Raw genomic sequence first — 22,288 nt, 5'->3', positions numbered from 1 at the left:
GACTGCAGCCCTCAACTCTTATCTTGGGATTGTGGTGACCTTTGTTGGGCCACACAAGATTTGGCCATGACTAGTGCACAGAGAATGTCTCCTTCTTCATTGCTAAGCCTCAGATATGAACACTGTCCATAACCGGTTGGACGGTGATGTAACTCATGTTTGATAACCTTTTCGAAGTGTGCTGGTGCGGAACTTCGGGGTATATTTATTTCTCCAAGTTGTTGAGGTCATTTTTCCATTTCTCCCACCATGGGCGAAGTTCATTGGTTAGAGGGTCATCCCAACCTGTTCCATGACAGCACATCTGCTGCAGCACTTCCTTTCCAATGAACAAAAAGGGGGCTACGAGACCCAAGGGATCGTACAGGGATGCAACAATGGACAATATGCCTCGACGCGTTGCGGGCTGTTCCTTAAGATTGGTGCTGATCTTCAGGCAGTCTGATTCAACCACCCAGGGCACAAAGTCTTCTGGCTTCTTCTGCCAACTTAATAGTCTTCTCTGAGCTGTCTGTACTTATGACTCCATCGTCAACATAGAAATTTCTCAGAATGAACTGAGAGCTTAATGGGTATCGGTCTTTATTTTCTGTTGCCAAATGCTTCAATCCGTAGTTCGCACAACCAAGCGATGAGGCTGCGCCAAAGATATGCACACTCATCTTGGGGCTGTGCACCGAGATCTCCTTTCTTCCACCAAAGAAGCGCAGGTAATACTGGTCCGACTTCCTCACATGAAATTGGTGAAACATTTTCTCTATGTTGCACATCAATGCAGTGGAGTGCAACCGGAAGCGAAAGAGTACGACGTTGAGATTGTTCATCAGGTCAGGATCAGTGAGCAGAAGATCATCCAGACTGGTTCCCTGGTACTTGGCAGAGCAGTCGAACACCACACACAGTTTGCCTGGGTTCTTGTCATGGAATACACCGTGATGAGGTATGTACCATTTTTCGCCCTCCTTCCCATCATCGTGGACTTCCTCTGCATCACCCTTTTTTTATGACCTCCTCCATGAACTTGACATACTGTTACAGTGGGGCAAAAAAGTATTTAGTCAGCCACTGATTGTGCAAGTTCCCCCACCTAAAATGATGACAGAGGTCAGTAATTTGCACCAGAGGTACACTTCAACTGTGAGAGACAGAATGTGGAAAAAAAATCCATGAATTCACATGGTAGGATTTGTAAAGAATTTATTCGTAAATCAGGGTGGAAAATAAGTATTTGGTCACCTCAAACAAGGAAAATCTCTGGCTCTCACAGACCTGTAACGTCTTCTGTAAGAAGCTTTTCTGTCCCCCACTCGTTACCTGTATGAATGGCACCTGTTTGAACTCATCATCTGTATAAAAGACACCTGTCCACAGCCTCAAACAGTCAGACTCCAAACTCCGCCATGGCCAAGACCAAAGAGCTTTCGAAGGACACCAGGAAAAGTATTGTAGACCTGCACCAGACTGGGAAGAGTGAATCTACAATAGGCAAGCAGCTTGGTGTGAAAAATAAACTGTGGGAGCAATCATCAGAAAATGGAAGACATACAAGACCACTGATAATCTCCCTCGATCTGGGGCTCCACGCAAGATCTCATCCCGTGGGGTCAAAATGATCATGAGAACGGTGAGCAAAGATCCCAGAACCACACGGGGGGACCTGGTGAATGACCTGCAGAGAGCTGGGACCAAAGTAACAAAGGTCACCATCAGTAACACACTACAACGGCAGGGAATCAAATCTCGCAGTGCCAGACGTGTTCCGCTGCTGAAGCCAGTGCATGTCCAGGCCCGTCTGAAGTTTGCCAGAGAGCACATGGATGATACAGCAGAGGATTGGGAGAATGTCATGTGGTCAGATGAAACCACAGTAGAACTTTTTTGGTATAAACTTAACTCGTCGTGTTTGGAGGAAGAAGAATACTGAGTTGCATCCCAAGAACACCATACCTACTGTGAAGCATGGGGGTGGAAACATCATGCTATGGGGCTGTTTTTCTGCCAAGGGGACAGGACGACTGATCCGTGTTAAGGACAGAATGAATGGGGCCATGTATCGTGAGATTTTGAGCCAAAACCTCCTTCCATCAGTGAGAACTTTGAAGATGAAACGAGGCTGGGTCTTCCAACATGACAATGATCCAAAACACACCGCCCGGGCAACAAAGGAGTGGCTCCGTAAGAAGCATTTGAAAGTCCTGGAGTGGCCTAGCCAGTCTCCAGACCTCAACCCCATAGAAAATCTGTGGCGGGAGTTGAAAGTCCGTGTTGCTCGGCGACAGCCCCAAAACATCACTGCTCTCGAGAAGATCTGCATGGAGGAATGGGCCAAAATACCAGCTACTGTGTGTGCAAACCTGGTAAAGACCTATAGTAAACGTTTGACCTCTGTTATTGCCAACAAAGGTTATGTTACAAAGTATTGAGTTGTATTTTTGTTATTGACCAAATACTTATTTTCCACCCTGATTTACGAATAAATTCTTTACAAATCCTACCATGTGGATTCATGGATTTTTTTTCCACATTCTGTCTCTCACAGTTGAAGTGTACCTCTGGTGCAAATTACTGACCTCTGTCATCATTTTAGGTGGGGGAACTTGCACAATCGGTGGCTGACTAAATACTTTTTTGCCCCACTGTATGTTGCTTTTGCTTAGCAACATAAAGGTCTTGATGATTCCCAAGACTTCTGGGAAAATACTACGTGGACTGACAAGGCACAAGTTAGACTTTTGGCATTAAAGTAACACAGCATTTCAGAAAAGGAACATCATGCCAACAGTAAAATATGGTGACGGTAGTGTGATGGTGTGGGGCTGTTTTGCTGCCCAAGACCTAAAAGAATTTCTGTAGTAAATGGAACCACAAATTCTGGCGTCTCCCAAAATGTCCTGAAGAGAACATAGGCCATCTGTTTCTGACCTCAAGCTGAAGTGCACTTGGGTTTTGCAGCAGGAAAATGACCTAAAATACACCAGCAAGTCCACCTCTGAATGGCTTAAGAAAAACAAAATAAAGACTTTGGAGTGGCCTAGTCAAAGGAGATCTGCAAATTGTTAATAGTTTGTATTAACCCCCTAAGAAAACTCTAATATTTTTAACACTGAGGCAAGGACAGTAAACAATGGCAATGGCCCAGTCAAAGTCTAGACCTCAACTTGATTAAAATGCTGTGGAAGGAAATTATCACAGCTGCGAATGCCCTCAAACATCAATGTTGTAAAGAACAGTATAGCAAAATTTCTCTACAACAATGTAAGACGCTGATAAAGCAATACAGAAAATACTTATTGCTAGTAAAGGTGGTTCCACATACTATTGCATCATAAGGTGTACCTAGTTTGTTTTTTGTTTTTTTACAGACGCTGCTTCTCCCATCCACTCACAAATTGCTGCTCATATTGAAAGCGGGATGGAGGGTGGGTGAATAACTTTTTACACCGGTTTTTGTACCAGACTGTCAAGCAGAGGGGTTGCCTAACCCCCTATATCTTGCTCATCTAGCTGAATCTCGACTGCACTGATCAGGTAATATTCTGCACTTAATGCTGGCATTTAAGAATCATTTTCCCCCCACAGGCAAAAATAGTGCATGACTTGGCATTTTAAAGCAGATAATAAAACTTTCCTTAAATACAGCTCTCATCTCAGAGTGCTTTTTAGCTGCCCTTAGTGGAGTCAATTATCTCCCCACACTTGCTATTACTGAGACACTCTGAGCACCTTGCGCCTGAAAAGGTCTGTACACCATACTTTCGCAAAAATGTCACATTCTTAAATGCCTCTCAAATGTAGACCCTGCAATATCAGAAATGGCACACACGTGGTTTCTTTCATCCATTTGTTGCTTAACCAAGCCTCTTCACCGGGCCCGATGAATTCAAAGTGAATAGTAAAAATCCTTCAAAATCAGAAACCACGTAGCCTGTTGTATATTGATGAGTTACTTTCCAAAGCAGAAATGAACAGATTGTTATGAACAATGCTTTGAACAGACGCTAAATACAAGTGTTCTTTCCATGCTAACATAATAGAGGAAAGAACGCTCATATTACTTTTTCATATCAGTACTTTTGTTACCATGAAATGCAGCCCTGCTATTAGCCTAGAGGTTCTCCTATTTGATTGTTCTAAAGTAACCGTTAGTTAGTTTATGTCTTCTTTATAATCAGCATGTTGTGGTTGGGGATAGCATTGAAAAATGTTAAAACAACAGAGATACATTAGCTTCTGAAAAATGACTAATCTAGGCAAAAAAAGGTAACTGAAGAAAAGAAAACTTTCATTTCATATACACTGAGTCTTTTGACAATCAATTTAGCTTTGCTCATACAATATGAAACTCTCTGAAATTCTGCTTTTGATTATTTTGACTTACTGTCTAAATAATTAGGATGAAATGATTCAACCTCTCACTGATCATTCAAATCTAACCCTAACCCCACACAGAAGTTTGGCTCTCAACTGTCATTTCTGTCTAAAGAAATCATCTGCAGTTAAGAATAGAATTATGTCTTAATTCACAAGGCTGATCATCAAATCAGCTTGGTATTTTATTTCACTTAATCACTCTAATTTAGCTCTTCTTAATGCTAGACAGTCTATTTCAGTAAATTTATTTTGTATACGAGTGTTTTTAGACCGTAGTAACTGCAGTGGCTTTAAAAGTAAAGGTAATTAAGAGGCAAGAATTGTATCACTTTTTTTCCCCAAGTAGAAGTACTTCAGGTGTTGGAAACAGGACTGGTTGTTGTAAAGAATTATTTTGGATGGAACCAGAATCATGTTAGTATCACTGATATTATCGGTAATTAAAAAGTGCTTTCTATTCTTGCTGATCACGCCTACTGCTTTTGCACGATAAGCCCAATTCATCCATACACAAACACTCAACAAAACCTTTTTCTATGGAGTGTAGTAGGAGTAAGTTGATGGATTAATTGTGTGTCTTGTGTGTGAGATTCAGTGTTTCCACTATGGCCTTTATAATTCCCTACCTCTGCAACAGAATCATTAAGGAAGTATTTGCTCCATAGAAAAGTTTAGTAGAAATCCATGGTAGATTTGAAAGATATGAAAATTCAGATGTAGTTATTAATTAGTTCGAGAGGCTGTCAAACATATGCAATGCAATATTATTCCGTACAAACAAACAACTAGACAAAATCTAAACCAAAATATGTGGGATAATCTCATTGTGATAATTCATAAATGTATATTAAACATATACAAACTTAGTATAGAAAATAAGGAAATTTGTGTTTGGTTGATGTTTGTTCTAACAATTCTTCTTGGTAATGCATTTTATATTTCGTTAGTTGTTTCCCATGAAATGGTGCCACATTTTTCAGGAAAATGCATTTGTGGGTTGAAGAGCAGGGTTGATCATGTGAGTTGCACCCATTAAACGCCATGCCATGCTTGGAAAAAATTCTCTTGAGTTTCTCTGATAAACTGCTACATAAGGAATGACAGTGTTCTTCCGTTTGTCATTCTGTTTCTCCCTACTTGGTGTGACCCTCTTTCCTGTGCATCTTTTCCAATTTGATAATGGCCCAGTTGGAATAACAACACGTTTTGAGATCTTTCTTTAAAAGGGTGTGCTCCTTTTCCTTCCCTTTTGCCTTACAGGAAACTTTATCTGCCTGGTGTTGGAGGGTCCTGATTATCCCAGTCTTGTGTTCCAGAGGGTGGTGGAAATCAAAGAGCAGGTACTGGTCTGCCTTTGTGGACTTCAATACACTTCAATGTTTAGACCCTCATCCTTTTTAATGTGCACAGTGCAGTCCAGAAACAGCTATTATCCTTCATTTCTTCCCCGGTGAACTGTTTCTATCCACTGAGTTGATCTGAAAATTGATGGTGACCCGGGTGTCATCCACATATCACCAACAGCTTTACTTTCTCCATGTAAAAGTTAAGTACTATAGAAAAAACACCATTAACTATGGCACAATCTAAAGGGAAATAAACAGACTTTCCAAACATATAAGATTTACTGTGATTTACAACAAAAAAAAATAATCGACAAACACAATTTCCTTACCCTTCTGCTAACTTTATCTTTAGGATGTACCTGATTTTACTTCAAGTGGAAGAATAGAGGTTTCACTGAACTATCCCAACAGTGAGTAGGGAAGCAGGAGTTCTCATGCTGATGTTTATAACTATAAATGACTCTAACCCTGACAACGCACAGATGACAAAGGGACCGCTCAATGATGAAAATCATACTGTATAAATGATTAATTAATATGAGAGCGACTTTTTTAAATGTATGAAAGAATGGCCTATAATCAGTATTCTGTATGAGTAAATGGTAAATGGTAAATGGCCTGTATTTATATAGCGCCTTTCTAGTCCCCAAGGACCCCAAAGCGCTTTACACATCCAGTCATTCACCCATTCACGCACACATTCACACACTGGTGATGGCAGCTACATTGTAGCCACAGCCACCCTGGGGCGCACTGACAGAGGCGAGGCTGCCGGACACTGGCGCCACCGGGCCCTCTGACCACCACCAGTAGGCAACGGGTGAAGTGTCTTGCCCAAGGACACAACGACCGAGATTGTCCAAGCCGGGGCTCGAACCGGCAACCTTCCGATTACAAGGCGAACTCCTAACTCTTGAGCCACGATCGCCCCAGTTGAGTAAGTTATCAACAGTTTTTCAATCTGCATATACTTGAATATTAATTAATTAATTTGATATACCTTTATTAGTCCCACAAAGGGAAATTTCATAAGGCTGCTGACCTATTGCACGCATTGGCGGCGCCATCTTACCCTCCGACCATACATACATTACACAAAACATCACATGGGGAAGACAGGTTAGAGAGGTATAACAATGAAAAATGCACCACATGAGGAAAGATAAGGTGAAAACTCCCCCCAGACTGAGCTCCAACAGGGAGATCAGTTTGAGAACAGAAAAAAAACACCTCTGCACATGAAAAAACTCTTAATACACCAAAGAAACACATGACAAGCAACAGGGGTGGGTAAAGGGTGAGAGACAGCCGATTTAGACAGTACATCCGGGGCTGCGTGCACTGGTCTCCTTGATCCACCGTCAGCATTGGAAGGGAATAAGCGTCGAAGGCGTTTGGAAAGGGAGGGGAGAGTGAGAGTGTGCATATCAGTGTATATGTATGTGTGTGCGTGTCCAGAGTTCAGCTGAGACAGTGTCCTTCGCCCTGCCAGGCTAAGTAAACAGTCTTCCAGCCAACCCAGGTGGCCTTGCATCATATCTATCTAATAGACTCCAATTCGTGCATGTAAATGGAGAGTCCTCTTCACACACTGAGGTTAATTATGGAGTTCCACAGGGTTCAGTGCTAGGACCAATTCTGTTTACATTATACATGCTTCCCTTAGGCAGTATCATTAGAAGACATAGCATACATTTTCACTGCTATGCAGATGACACCCAGCTCTATCTGTCCATGAAGCCAGATAACACACACCAATTAGTTAAACTGCAGGAATGTCTTAAAGACATAAAGACCTGGATGGCCGCTAACTTTCTGCTTCTTAATTCAGATAAAACTGAGGTTATTGTACTCGGCCCTGAAAATCTTAGAAATATGGCATCTAATCAGATTCTTACTCTGGATGGCATTACCTTGGCCTCCAGTAACGCGGTGAGGAACCTTGGAGTCATTTTTGACCAGGACATGTCCTTCAACGCACATATTAAACAAATATGTAAGACTGCTTTCTTCCATTTGCGCAACATCTCTAAAATTAGAAATATCCTGTCTCAGAGTGACGCTGAAAAACTAGTTCATGCATTTATTACTTCCAGGCTGGACTACTGTAATTCATTATTATCAGGATGTCCAAAAAACTCACTGAAAAGCCTTCAGCTAATCCAAAATGCTGCAGCAAGAGTCCTGACAGGGACTAGAAAGAGAGAGCATATTTCTCCTGTTTTGGCTTCCCCTCATTGGCTTCCTGTTAAATCCAGAATTGAATTCAAAATCCTGCTCTTCACATACAAGGTCTTAAATAATCAGGCCCCATCTTATCTTAATGACCTTGTAGTGCCATATCACCCTATTAGAGCGCTCCGCTCTCGCTCTGCAGGCCTACTTGTTGTTCCTAGAGTATTTAAAAGTAGAATGGGAGGGAGAGCCTTCAGTTTTCAGGCCCCTCTTCTGTGGAACCAGCTTCCAGTTTGGATTCGGGAGACAGACACTATCTCTACTTTTAAGATTAGGCTTAAAACTTTCCTTTTTTCTAAAGCATATAGTTAGGGCTGGACCAGGTGACCCTGAATCCTCCCTTTGTTATGCTGCAATAGATGTAGGCTGCCGGGGGATTCCCATGATGCATTGAGTTTTTCCTTTCCAGTCACCTTTCTCACTCACTATGTATTAATAGACCTCTCTGCATTGAATCATATCTGTTATTAACCTCTGTCTCTCTTCCACAGCATGTCTTTATCCTGTCTTCCTTCTCTCACCCCAACCGGTCGCAGCAGATGGCCGCCCCTCCCTGAGCCTGGTTCTGCCGGAGGTTTCTTCCTGTTAAAAGGGAGTTTTTCCTTCCCACTGTCGCCAAAGTGCTTGCTCATAGGGGGTCATATGATTGTTGGGTTTTTCTCTGTATCTATGAAGCGCCTTGAGGCGACTTTTGTTGTGATTTGGCGCTATATAAATAAAATTGAATTGAATTGAATTGAATTGAATTGAATGGGAAGGAACAGACTAAACACAGTCGTTATCAGGGTGTTGTTGTTCAGCTCCAGCCTTGAGACTGCAGCTGGTGCCAAAGGGGTCTCCGCATGAAGTGATGGTGCTTTTTACTTTAGTGCGAACAGCTCATATGAATTTCAAAGCAGTTCTACAGTCCAACACTGGTCTCTCAAGCTCCCGTTGGAGAGCCGCGAGCTTCGCCATACTTGCGTTCTTTGATGTTGTCATTTCTTGTGCTCGAGGAGCCGATTCTGAGAACTCACGACAGTGAGCCTCCCCGAGATGTCATCCAATTTGCACCCAGAGATGTTATTCTGAGCTAGCCCTTCCGAGATGTAATCCAGTCTGCAGTCAGAGATCTTATTCTGAGTATTCACAGCAGCCGTAGCCTCTCCAAGATCTTATCCGTGCTGCACTCAATGAGCCCATTTTGAGAAACTCACGCCTCTTCCCATCGTTTCAATCCCAGTGGGCAGCCTTGTGGGGGTTTGAACAGCCGGTTCCGCTTTCTTAATTCTTCGATAAGTCAGGGCCAAGCCAGCTCCGATCAGCCAGAACCCTGTTACCATGGTTCCGAATAAGTAGATATCTTCAGCACTCAGGCTCACCCAAGCCCAAACTTCTCGTTGAGAAAGGGTGTCAATTGCATTTAGGGACCAGTTGATCAAATCCATAATTCCTCTTTTAGGTTTTAGAGAACAGACTGTGAGAGAATGTTCCAGGGAAAAGTAATACAAAAAACACAAGACTAGACAAGGACATAAGAAGCTAAGGGAGAGGAGGAGGAGGAGAGGAGAAAAGTGTGACCGCCTTCGTCAAGAGCAACAGCAGAATGAATATAATAACAATATTTAATAATGTTACTACAAAAAGCATCAACAACAGCACGGATTCAAACTATATTCACTGCTTTCTATATCCATTTAATTGCAACCTGTCAGCATTTTTAATCATAACACTTCAGCAAATTTCTTTGCCATCCTAGTCATTCAGGAAAAATCTGGATTTCGGTGGGTACTGTGACTTTGGACAACCCACTTCACCACCTAGGTTGTGATTGCCCTGCTAAATAATAACGATAAATGGACTGGTTCTTATATAGCACTTTTCTATTCTGAGCATTCAAAGTGCTTTACACAACTTGCCTCATTCACCAATTCACACGAGCACTTATTTCTGTGAATGTGTGTATATATACACACATTCATACTCTGATGGATGCATCGGAGAGCAACAATTTCTTGCCCCAGGAAATTTGGCATGCAGACTGGATCATACGGTGAACAAAAACCAAACCTTCCGATTAGCAGGTGAGCTGCTTTACCGCCTGAGCTACAGCCATAACACCCTGCTACACTGGCTGAATGTGCTAGAATATGAAATGTGAATCATTGAGTAATTTATGTATTGGTTCTTAAAAACATAAACACAGAAGGTCTAAACAACAATTTAAAAATAACATTGATAAACTAGTATTCACCAGCTTACAAACACTTTTACTTTGTATTTAAAATGTCAAAGTAAAAGCACATTTTTGGTTTTGTTTTTTGGAATTATTTAGTTTGATGTGAATTTTTTAACTGGGGCAGTGATTTAAAGGAAATCATTTAAGAATATTATAATGGAAGTCACACTTTAGTGGAAGAACTGCCACTTACTTGTAGATAAATGTTTTATTTTATGAGTTTTTATGTTACAGTCAAAAAGAAGTAGTAGTTAAAATGAAGTTATAGTACCTCTGAACTGTAATTAACAACAGTCCTCAAGTTTCTTTCTGAGTTATACACATAGACTGTATGCACACTCACTTTAGATGAGGATGTGTCACACTCCTGGCAGATCCAGCCATATCCTGTCTGCTTGGGTGATTTCTTCAGTGGAGGGTCCAGACACCCAAAGTGATAGCAGAGTCGACACTCATCACACCTGAGATGCAGACAAAGGGGGGGCACACGTTATGTCCCAGACACTTAAAGCCTGAGTAGTCCTTTAATGATGAGGCCAGTTCAACAGTGATGGATGATGACAAGGCAGGTGTCAGTGAGTGAACTTTGTTAATGTATTCCAAATATCCTCTAATCACTCCATTCCCTTGACCTTACACAATCATTGTCTGCCCAGTGGTTCATATCAGTGTTCAGATAAATACAGGCCTTGGTAGTGCCAGTAGTGCCTATAAAATCCTAAGGAGCTGGAATATAAGCCCTCTGGTGAAGCAAAAGGGGTCAAATAACTTTTAGAGTATGTTTCACAGAGAAGACATATATTCAATTGCAGCTTTTCAAACCAAAACTGAAATAAACAATCAAATTAATAGTTGATTTATGAACATAAGAACCTTTCCTGGAGTGTGAACACCTCCGAGCTGCTGAAAAAGGCCCAACAGAGACTGTACTTCCTGAGAATTCTCAGGAGGAATAACATCACACAGAGACTGCTGGTGTCCTTCTACAGAGCCACCATTGAGAGTGTTCTAACTTACTGCATATGCATCTGGTACACTAGCTGCACAGGGGCTCAGAGGAAAGCACTCCAAGGGATCATTAACACCGCCCAAAAGATCACTGGCTGCCCTCTCCCCACACTGGAAGTTCTACACAACGCCCACTGTTTTAAAAAGGCCCAAAACATCATAAAAGACACCTCACATCCTGGCCACTCCCTGTTCGAACTGTTGCCCTCAGGCAGACGGTACAGGGCAATCAGAGCAAGGACTAATAGACTCAAACACAGCTGTTATCCAACTGCAATAACACATCTGAATACTACAAAAAAATGTCCATCACGCCACTCTTGTGTTAATCTATGCACGGTCTGAAGCATGTGTGTGGGAATGTATGTGAATGTTTTACTGTTATATCTTATTAGTATTTTAAGTATTCTATCTATTTTATTTATTGAATTTTATTGTTTTATTTATATTTTGATATTGCTAGGGATGATGCAATGATCGGGGACCATTCTTAATTTCGTTGTTCTCATGACAATGACAATAAAGTTTCTGATCTGATTCTGATATTTCTTTCTTTTTTAGAAAATTAAATGTTCACATGCATAGAAATCTTGGGTTAGAATCACAGTGAAATTAATTTAGCATACAGATTGTAAAGTGGTAACATGGTTCTGTTCAAATTATAGAGATACAGCAACTTAAACTACAAAACCTCATTAATTAATTTAGTTTCCTTAACCAGTAGTTAACTGGGCAGCACAACGGTACAATGGTTACCACTGTTGCCTCATAGCAAGGGGGTTATGCACTCACATCTGGTGGCCATCTTGGACCTTTCTGTGTAGAATTTGTGTGTTCTGCCTGTGCTTACGCGAGTTCTCTCCTGTATCCTAGCTTCTTCCTACAGTTCAGAGACAATGAATGTAAACTTGAAAGATTGTAACAGGGCTAACACAGACAGACTGGCAACCTGTCCAGGATGAAACCCATCCCTTTGCCCTTTGACAGCTTGGATAGGCTACAGCTGGGGAGCGGAGGGGCTGGGCAATGCTGTGTAGACTCTTTCCTCACATAGCTAATCACCATTAAGTCACCATTATTGGTAGCTTACTAGCTAAACCCTGTAGATGTTTGAGACAGAGGTGTGGTCTCTGGCTCCACTGCAGGGGAGGGGTGATGCAGCGGGCTCGAGGGGCAATGCTGTGCAGGCTGGCAGGGCAGCTGTGTACAATGTGGTAATCAACTAGGTTTGGGCGGTATAAACAGTATACAGTAGAAACGATATGAATCTGGCCAAAGATAGAGATTTTGACCATACCGCTCTACCGCGATAGTGCATGTTTATGAGGTCATCAAGCTGTTCCTGTTTTGGTCGAAAGCATCGCAGCGGCTGCAAGCTAGCATGGAGCTTACAGGTGGGGAGGAGGAGGGAGTGCTCATAAAGAAGACCAGTGCGACGTCGGTGATATGGACCTGGTTTGGGTTTAAGCTGTCAGAAGTTGAGCAGAAAAATATCATCTGCAAATTATGCCAGGTGACAGTAATAGCGAAGAGAGGGAATACAAGTAATTGGTTTTATAACCTCAAAATGAAACACGTTTTGGAATATGAGGAAAACCAAAAACTGCGCCTTCCACAAATGCCCAGTCATTCAAGTGGAAAGAAAAAAGGTGGCCCTACACACCAGCAGACTGATTTTTTCCAAGCCTTTTCTAAAGGCACATTTTACACTTTATTTTAAACAGTTTAGAATTTTGTGTTTTACCGATATTTTTTTATTCAAAAATCTTTGTGCATTTATCTTCATTTTTATTTGTTATTTAAGAGTTTTGTGTTAAATTGTTTGGAAAAAGATCTGTTACATCTTAAAAAAATATTTGATAAGTTTTGTAATTTTTAATATGTAAAAGATTAAGATTAAAAAAAATTTAAGAAAGGTTTTGCACAATAAGTGTTCTTAAAATGGCATGCTATACTGTTCAGTCATTTTGACATATGTATACAGAAGAAAAGAATATATCGCGATATATGTCATTGCTGCACATGCTTCAAATTATACCGCAGTATGGATTTTTGGCCATATCGCCCTACAGCCCTACAATCAAGACACCCATCATGATGAAGTGCTTCTAGAGGCACATTAAGACCCTGCTGCCACCCAAACTGGACCCACTCCAGTTCACCAATCAACAGATGATACCATTGCCACCACCCTACATCTGGGCTCTCATCCACCTGGATAATAAAGCCTGGAGAATAACCTTCTCTTAAACATCAGCAAATCCAAGGAGCACAAAGCAGGCGAGAAATTACGAGGCACTATATGTGGTGCGCCAGTGGAGAGAGCAGACAATTTCAGATACCTGGGTGTTCACATCACACAGGACCTTTCGTGATCCTGTCACATTAACACTCTGGTGAAGAAAGCCCGGCAGCATCTCTTCTTCCTCAGATGACTCAGAGACTTCCACCTACCTCTGAAGGTGCTCAAGAACTCTACTCATGCACCATCCAGAGCATCCTGACGGGAAATATCTGCACCTGGTATGGGAACAGCACCAAGCAGGATAGATGATCTCTCCAAGGATTGGTGCACTCTGCCGAATGCATCATTTGCTCAGTGCTTCCTGACCTGCAGTCTATTTACACCAAGTGGTGCATGAAAGACTTCTCCCATAACAACAAGGTAGTCTTCGCACTGTTGAGGTCAGGGAAGCGCTTCCACTCACTTAAGGGCAACACACAGAGAATGAGGAGGAGCTTCTTCCTCCAGGCTATATGGGCCCTGAACCAGGTGTAGGACTGGACTCTAAATATGTCTATACACCATCGCAAAATAATGTACGCCTGATCTGGGGCCTGTTCTTCGTACGTCGCTCACTACATCCAAGATCACATGACACATCCAAGACCAAACCATCGCGCTAACCGTGAGCTCGCTAATCCGGTTCCCCGAACACACCTGCTGTTGACGATTAGTACAGCTGGACGCAGTAATGTGACATCACTGGGTGTCGTAAAAGGGGCTACGCATCGATAGTAGAAACATTGATCGGCAACCCGCTGATTGGTCGGCGAAAATGTCGAAGGGGCGTGCACGGTATTTTCCGGCAGCAGAGCAAGAACTCATGAGTGCGGGATTTCAGGAGTTTCAGAGTTTAATTAAAACGCAAGAGAACACTGCAAAGGCTGCAAAAGCAAGGAGAGAGGGCTGGCAGAAAGTTGCTGACAAATCAAACTCGTAGGTAATTTAATAATAATAATAATAATAATAATAGATTGGATTTATATAGCGCTTTCCAAGGCACCCAAAGCGCTGTACGATACCACTATTCATTCACTCCCACATTCACACACTGGTGGAGGCAGCTACGGTTGTAGCCAGGCTGCCATATCGCGCCATCGGCCCCTCTGGCCAACACCAGTAGGCGGTAGGGTAGATCTATCATATGACACTATATTGTCCAATATCATATGGCATTATATTATATTATAATATGTTATATTATATCCCCTTTCACATTAGAGCCACAACAGGACCCACAAGAACATGGGAACAAGTAAAAGTGGAATACAGGAGTATTCTACAGAATGGTAATATTTATCTCTTAGATTGCTTTTCGTCTCTTGGCAAGGTAATACTGGCCTGTAATACTCTGTTAGTTTGTTCATAACAGCAACCAAGAAAAGGGCAGAGCAAAAAAAGACAGGTGGTGGTCCTGCACCCCCTCGTCAACAAGTTGGTTAAGTGAATAATACCCTCACGGGAATATCGATATCTCTCAATGAGCACACTGTCGCGCTGAGCTAAAGGATCCTGTCTATCCCGCAATATACGCTGAATTCTGAGGACTCTCCTTATCAATCTTGCACCTTCCGCAATGGGCTGCTCGCGTATACGGACAGGACATGGCTGCGACAGGCTTCCCAAATCCACCTTCGCTTTTATAGCCGTGGTCTCTCATCTTGATTACACGAAGTAATTTACAATTACTACTCTGAAATATGAATTACATCTGTAATAATCACATACATGTAATAGAATGTTAATAGTACATTTCCCTTTTTTAGGAAATGACCTGTATGTATCTGTGTGACATCAATAAAAGGATCAGGTGCTGCATTATCTTTAGTTACATTGATAATATTTATTTATGGTGAAACAGTGGTAAAATATCGCTGTTGCTTTCGTATAAATGAAGCGGACATACCTGCGTGGCCGCGATCTAATCCTGTTTACATAAAGTAAACCTGCTCCCGAGCAGGTTTACGCTTACGGCTCTGTTGCTATGACAGCAAGTCCCGGATGAGCTTCGGGGAACCGAACGATCCAGGATCACGCGAAATCGTCAACAATCTAATCCAGCTAACTTACTTAGCGAGGTACGAAGAACAGGCCCCAGGTTTCTCTCATATCACATCACTGTACATGCACTTAATAAAACAATTTAATTCAATAATATACTCAATAACTGTTTTTGACTATTCACTGTCAATCTGCACACTGCTGATTTGCATACCTTTTTAATTTTGATTTTTAACTTTAATGTTATACTTGATTTTTAATTTCAGTTTATTCTTGTATCTGGTTGGGAATTGCACAACAATAAGCATTTCACTGCATGTCGGACTGTGTATAAAATTTCATCAGATCATAGATTTCAGTTCAGCATTCAACACAATCATCCCTCAGCAACTCTTCCCCCATTCAGTTTTCCTCTGCAACTGGATCCTGGACTCACGACTGTGCAGAAATGCACAGTTTGAACCACATCATCAAGTTTGCCGATGAAACGACCGTGCTTGTCTCATCAGCAAGAGCTGAGGACTGTGGTGATGAGTCAGCATACAGAGAGGAGTTGCAACAGCTAACAGACTGGTGTAGAGTCAACAACCTGTCTTTGAACGTGGACAAAACAAAAGACATGATTGTCGACTTCAGGAGAGCACGGAGAGATCACTGTCCACTGAACATCAATGGATCCTCTGTGGAAGTTGTCAAGACCACGAAATTCCTTGGTGTCCACCTTGCAGAGAACCTCTCCTGGTCCCTCAACAACAGCTCCATAACTTGTTGGTTCATGTCTTAAGCTGTCATGTTTCATATCTGCGTTGTTCAGGTTTGTCAAGCTCGTGCCATGTAGGCATCCTGTCATGTTTCCGGTTTATTTTGAAGGGTTTTGTTTCATGTTCTGTGCTTAGTGTACACTTCCCCCGTCGCGTCATTATGTGCATTTGTTTCAGCTGTTTCCACTTTCCATGATCATCCCTTGTGTATTTTTTCTGTGTTTCCACTTGTTCGCTGTCGCGTTGTCTGTGTTACCACCCCCCCATGTATTCATAGCCATAGCTGTCACAGTCTTAGTCTTTGTATTTATAGTCTTAGTTTTCTTCGGCATAGTCTTCTGAGTTTTCATAGTTGTATCTCAGTATTAGTTTCCCAGTTTAGTTCTAGTTCTGTTTCGCCACTGTGTTTTGTGCCTTGTTTGGACTCAATGACATCAGCCATAATAAAGGTTCATTATTCGTTTAAACTCAGTTTTATCTCCTCACTCACTCACACACGGTCTGTCCCCGCAAGCCGTGACATCTAGCAGTATCTAACAAAATAGTATCTAGCAGGACAAGCACAGTGATGAGTCCACTGTCACAGGCTATACAAAGGTCATTAGTAACTTTCACTAACACCGTTTCTGTACAGAGATAAGTTCTGAAACCTGACTGAAACTCTTATTATTCATCACCTTACAAATCAAAAGATGCCAATTATCTGCGACAATTAAATTTCTGCTGTGGTTTTAGTAAAACTAAAGTGCCTAATGTTTAAATACCTTTTTTTATATATGGTTGTTGGGGGTGTTGGTGCCTGGGATGTTGGTGAGGACCACACTCATGTGTCCACAAGGGGGGGAAAAAAAGGTTAATGACTTATTAGAGAAATACAAGATGATAGATATCTCAGCCTGTTGCTGGTGGTGGAGCTGACATTTCATTTTGCTACCTGATTTACCTACAGGGCTGGGACACCTGTCAATATTTTCGAAATTCAGACAAAACTGAGATTATTCTACTTGATCCTAAAAATCTTAGGAAAATGTTGACAGTTTTAGGTGCAACCCTAGAGCAATCAGATTTACTAAACGATAATGTCTTAGAGATCAGTTTTTTCCACAACTGTGCAGGCTCTTTCAGGTTTTCTGGCAAAATCGAATCTAGATTTCCTGTTTTTGAGTGTAACCAGTGGTATGCACCTTGTAAACCCTCTGTATTTACATTAATAGGCATCTCTTATAGACTTTGACAATGATATGCCTACCTCATAGAGAGTTCTGGTGTTACTGTGTACCAGTACCAAGTCTGACATGTAAGAGGCATCAGAAGGAGTCTTGGGTTTTGGACGATATTCATCTGCACGTAGCGTTTTCAGTGGGACATTGAAAACTCTACCCCCAGATGAACAGAATCAACCTTTTGGGATTTCCCTTCCTGGATGATTGAGTTGTAATAGCATCTGTGTTGGATTACGGAGAGACTTACCAAACTTTAATAAGCATTTAAATTTATGGAATGTTGCCCTCTTGCACAAGACTAGAAAACCCACGAAACAGGTGCAATACACACTGTGGTATTTAAACATTAACCCATTTAGATTGACTAAAACCATAGCAGAAATTTCATTGTCACAGATAATTGGAATCTTTTGATTTGTAGAGACATAAGATAACAACTGCTGCACATTAACACAAATATGCCAAAGCACCAAAGTCTCTCACAGTCTCACACAATCAGACACACACACACACACACACACACACACACACACACACACAGTCTGTGCGATGAGCTGAGCTGGCCTATCTGCTAGGGAAACAATGAGAATTTAAAGTACCCTCCAGCCCCCTAGTGAACAGAAGACAAATGACCAAAGTGTGTGGGCTCCACTAATGAGCACATTCCTATTGTTGCACACAAACTGCCAATTGATTTCACATGAATCTCCAACTAAGGAAAAAAAGGAACGGGAAAATTCTTCCGTTTCGCTGCTGGAGACCCTTGAAGGCCTTTCAAATTCACAGGAGGGCTCTTTAGCAAGCCTGCAACGACTGCACAGATGCTTCGCTAATTACTCTACTTGAGTGCACTTTTTGTAATATTTGTTGTGCATTATGTGGAAGATCTCTGAATTAAAGCACCGCTTACTGATATACTTTTTTTCCCCCTTTCTGTATGTGTGACAGTGCAGCAGTTTTTAATTTCCATTTCTCTATGGATAGCAAAATAAGCTTCATTACACTTTTCAGCAAAAGAAAGCTCTATATTCGGGTAATTTCAGAAGTTTACACTAAACGTTGAGCAACACAAGCACAGTCTACATCTCTAAGAGAACAACATTGGGACCGACATTAATTATTTCAATATGAGGAATCCTATGCAGAGGAAGCACATCCAAATGACACTTTTCATGTAGTGTAATGTAATTAACTATAAAAATGTCAGTTTAACACAAACTAACAGATCTAACAGTCAAAAACATAGGAACCTACAGCAGTAGCTGCAGCTATCGAGCAGATAGTGTCTCAGCACATCAGAGACTGTCTACCCCCCCTCCCACGACCTCCAACAGTTTGCTTACAGAGCAAATTGGTCTGCGGAGGATGCCGTCACCCTTCATAGAGCACTGAGACACCTGGAGAACAAGAAGAGCTATGTGAGGATGTTTTTTGTGGACTGCAGCTCAGCATTCAGCACCATAAACCCAGACATTCTCAACGCCAAACTGGACCATATTCATATTCCCCTTGCCACCTGCTCCTGGATCAAAGATTTCCTCACCAACCGGCCTCAATTCGTCCAAGTTGGCTGCCTCCACTGTCACTTCGCACCGGATCCCAGCAGTACTGCATTCTCAGCCCCCTACTGTATGTTCTGTAAACCTATGACTGCACACCAACCCAGCCAGCGTGATTGTCAATCAGAATCAGAATCAGAATACTTTATTAATCCCGAAGGAAATTAGGGTTACAGCAGGCAGCACGCTAATGGCGCATGCGCACTTACAAAGGAACCTTCTGACCAGACTTACACGAACAACACATTGGGAAGACATGTCAGAGAGGTAGGCTGATAGGAAAAAAACAACGAAAATACATAACATGAGGTGAGAAGAGGAGAAAAAAAAACTCCACTCAGACTGAGCTCCTACTGGGAGAACAGTTTGATAACAGAAAAAACACCTCAGCACAAAAAGCACATGACTATCAATACACCATTGAAACACAAGACAGGCAACAGGGGCGGGTAAAGGGTAAGAGAGAGCCGGTGTAGACAGCGCATCCAGTCCTGCAGCATGTCTGCGCTGGTCCAGTCGACCGCCATCTTCCCCAGGAGGGGACAAGCATCGAAGGCGTTTGGAAAGGGAGGGGGGATGAGTGTGTATCAGTGTATGTGTGTGTCCAGAGTTCAGCTTAGACAGTGTCCTTCGCCCTGCTAGGCTAAGTAAACAGTCTTCCAGCCAACCCAGGTGGCCTTGCGTAGGAGGCCCACCTGGGTTGGTATGCGGTGGTATGCTGATGATACCACCGTAGTTGGGCTCATCTCTAATGGAGGTGAGACAGTGTACAGGACGGAGGTAGAGAACTTGTCCCACTGGTGCTCAGAAAATAACCTGCACTTCCTGCATGTCCTGAGAAAGATTAACCAGGACCAGAAGCTCCTGCTGCTGTCCTTCAGCTCCTCAGTGCTGTGCAGAGGGTAACTAGCACTGCCCACAACATCATTACCTGCCCTCTGCTACCACTGCAGGCCATCACCAGATCCTCAGCAAAGCCAGAGCCATCACAGGTGACCCCCATGCACCCTGCTCACCACCCATTTGACCTGCTGCTTTCTGGTCAGCGCCTCAATCAGGTCTCACACCTCCAGACTCACAAACTGCTTCTTCCCCTTGGCCATTTGGAATTTCAATAAACAACCAAGAGCACAGAAAAAGGCAGCCTTATGGAGTTCAAACAGATGCCAGTGATCAAAGGAGAAGGGCTAGATTGCAGTGAGCTGATAGGAAGGCAACAATAACACAAGGATTTACAGGAATAGTAAATTTGCATCATGGCTTTGTCACTGATAAATCTGCAGTAATTTTTTGATGCTATCATGTCAGTATAGACCAAAATCACTTTCTATTCCAGCTCGGTAATAATGTGGTAATAGTGGAGTAACAAGGTCTTGATTTTTATGAGTTAACTTCAATAATCACTACTTCCAAACTATCAACTTGTCTTTTAGACACCATTTCTACAAGACTGCTCATGAATATGATCAACCTATCTCTATTAATCAGCTTTGTACCACAGGCCCTCAAGCTGGCAGTAGTTAAACCGTTACTTAAAAAGCCATCACTTGACCCAGCTGTCTTAGCTAATTATAGGCCAATCTCCAAGCTTCCTTTTATCTAAAAAAAATCTTGAAAGAGTAGCTGTAAAACAGCTGCCTGATCATCTGCAGAGGAATGGTTTATTGCAGTTTCAGTCAGCTTTCAGAGCTCATCAGAGCATAGGAATAGCTTTAGAGACGGTTACAATTGATCTTCTTCAGACTCTGACAGTGGACTCATCTCTGTGCTTGTGCAGTGTTCAATACTGTTGACCATAATATTCTGGTACAGCTATTAGAGCATGCTGTTGACATTACAGCTACTACACTACTTTCACTACACTAAGGTCAATTAAGGAGTTCCACAGGGTTCTGTGCCGGGACCAATTCTGTTTACATGATACATGCTTCCTACAGGCAGCAGCATTAGAGCGCATAGCATACATTTTCGCTGCAGATGACACCCAACTTTATCTATTCATGGAGTCAGATGACACACACCAATTAGTTATAATGCGAGAATGTCTTAAAAACATAAAGATGTCTAAATATCTGTTTCAAAATTCAGAAAAAAATGAAGTTGTTGTACTCAGCCCTAAAAATCTGAGTAATACTATATCTAATCAGATGGTTTCTCTCGATAGCATTACCTCCCAGGTGGCCGCCAGTAACACTGTGAGGAATCTTGGAGTTGTTTTTGACCAGGACAATGTGCGTATTAAACAAATATGAACAACTGTTTTCTTCCATTTGTGCAACATCTCTAAAATTAGAAATATCCTGTCTCACTGACGCTGAAAACGTTCATTTTCATTCATTCATTACTTCTAGGCTGGAATACTGCAATTCATTATTATCAGGATGTCCTAAAAACTACATGAAAAGCCTTCAGGTGATCTAAAATGCTGCTGCAAGAATATTGACAGGGACTAGAAAGAGAGCGCAGATTTCTTCTTTACCGGTTTCTCTACATTATTCGTATTTAACACGGAGTCAGAGTTGAATTTCAAATCCTTTTCATCACATACAAGGTCTTGTGTTAACACATCACTCTGCATGTATTAGTTATTATTATTAATCTGGCTTTCTTCCACAGTGTGTCTTTATCCTGTCTTCCTCCCCCAATTCTCAACCGGTCTCGACACATAGCCATCCCTCCCTGAGCCTGGTTCTGCTGGCGGTTCCTTCCTATTAAAAGGAGTTTTTCCTTCCCACTGTCACCAAAGCATTTACTATGGGACCATATGATTATTGGGGTTTTCTCCGTTTTCTCTGTATTATTGTGGGGTCTTTAACTTAACCTAACAACCTAACTGTTGTTGGGATTTGGTGCTATATAAATAAAATTGAATTGAATTGAAAGTTATAGCTACAGTAATATTAGATTGAAATTTATTTAAACAGATACTAAACAGGCCAGAAACTGGGGGTAATAATGTGAAACAAATACATGTCTATGAGGGAAAAACCAATCAGTATTATATTGGTGGAAATATGATGACCTAACATGGACTGAATGGTAAATGGACTGGTCTTATATACCACTTTTCTACTCCTCATGAGCACTCAAAGTGCTTTATACGACTTGCCTCATTTACCCATTCACACAAGCACATTTTTCTATGCTTTTTTTCTAAGCAAGTGCCATCTATGTATCATTCACACACATTCATACTCCAATGAACGCATCAGAGAGTAGCTTGGGGTTAGTATCTTGCCCAAAGATATTTGGCATACAGATAGGAGCCATCACCAACCTTTT

The 22,288-nt window shown here is 41.9% G+C and overlaps 1 protein-coding gene across 1 annotated transcript in view; it reads right to left on the bottom strand.

The window, feature by feature from the left end:
* LOC147304605 (uncharacterized) overlaps window positions 1-22,288 on the bottom strand; it is a 65,691-nt gene that overhangs the window by 37,662 nt on the left and 5,741 nt on the right. Inside the window, exon 2 of the mRNA XM_086281347.1 lies at window positions 10,514-10,631. Coding sequence (XP_086137473.1) covers window positions 10,514-10,631 — 118 coding nt within the window. The remainder of the gene's footprint in view (window positions 1-10,513; window positions 10,632-22,288) is intronic.

Source organism: Aulonocara sp. 'chitande type north' Nkhata Bay, linkage group LG22, assembly GCF_057382095.1.
Source record: "Aulonocara sp. 'chitande type north' Nkhata Bay isolate Kocher_YH1m ecotype deep benthic linkage group LG22, A_spYH_male_GT1.1, whole genome shotgun sequence".
NCBI lineage: Eukaryota > Metazoa > Chordata > Actinopteri > Cichliformes > Cichlidae > Aulonocara > Aulonocara sp. 'chitande type north' Nkhata Bay.
Note: the sequence above shows the minus strand (reverse complement) of the source record. Positions and strands in the feature narration are given on the sequence as shown.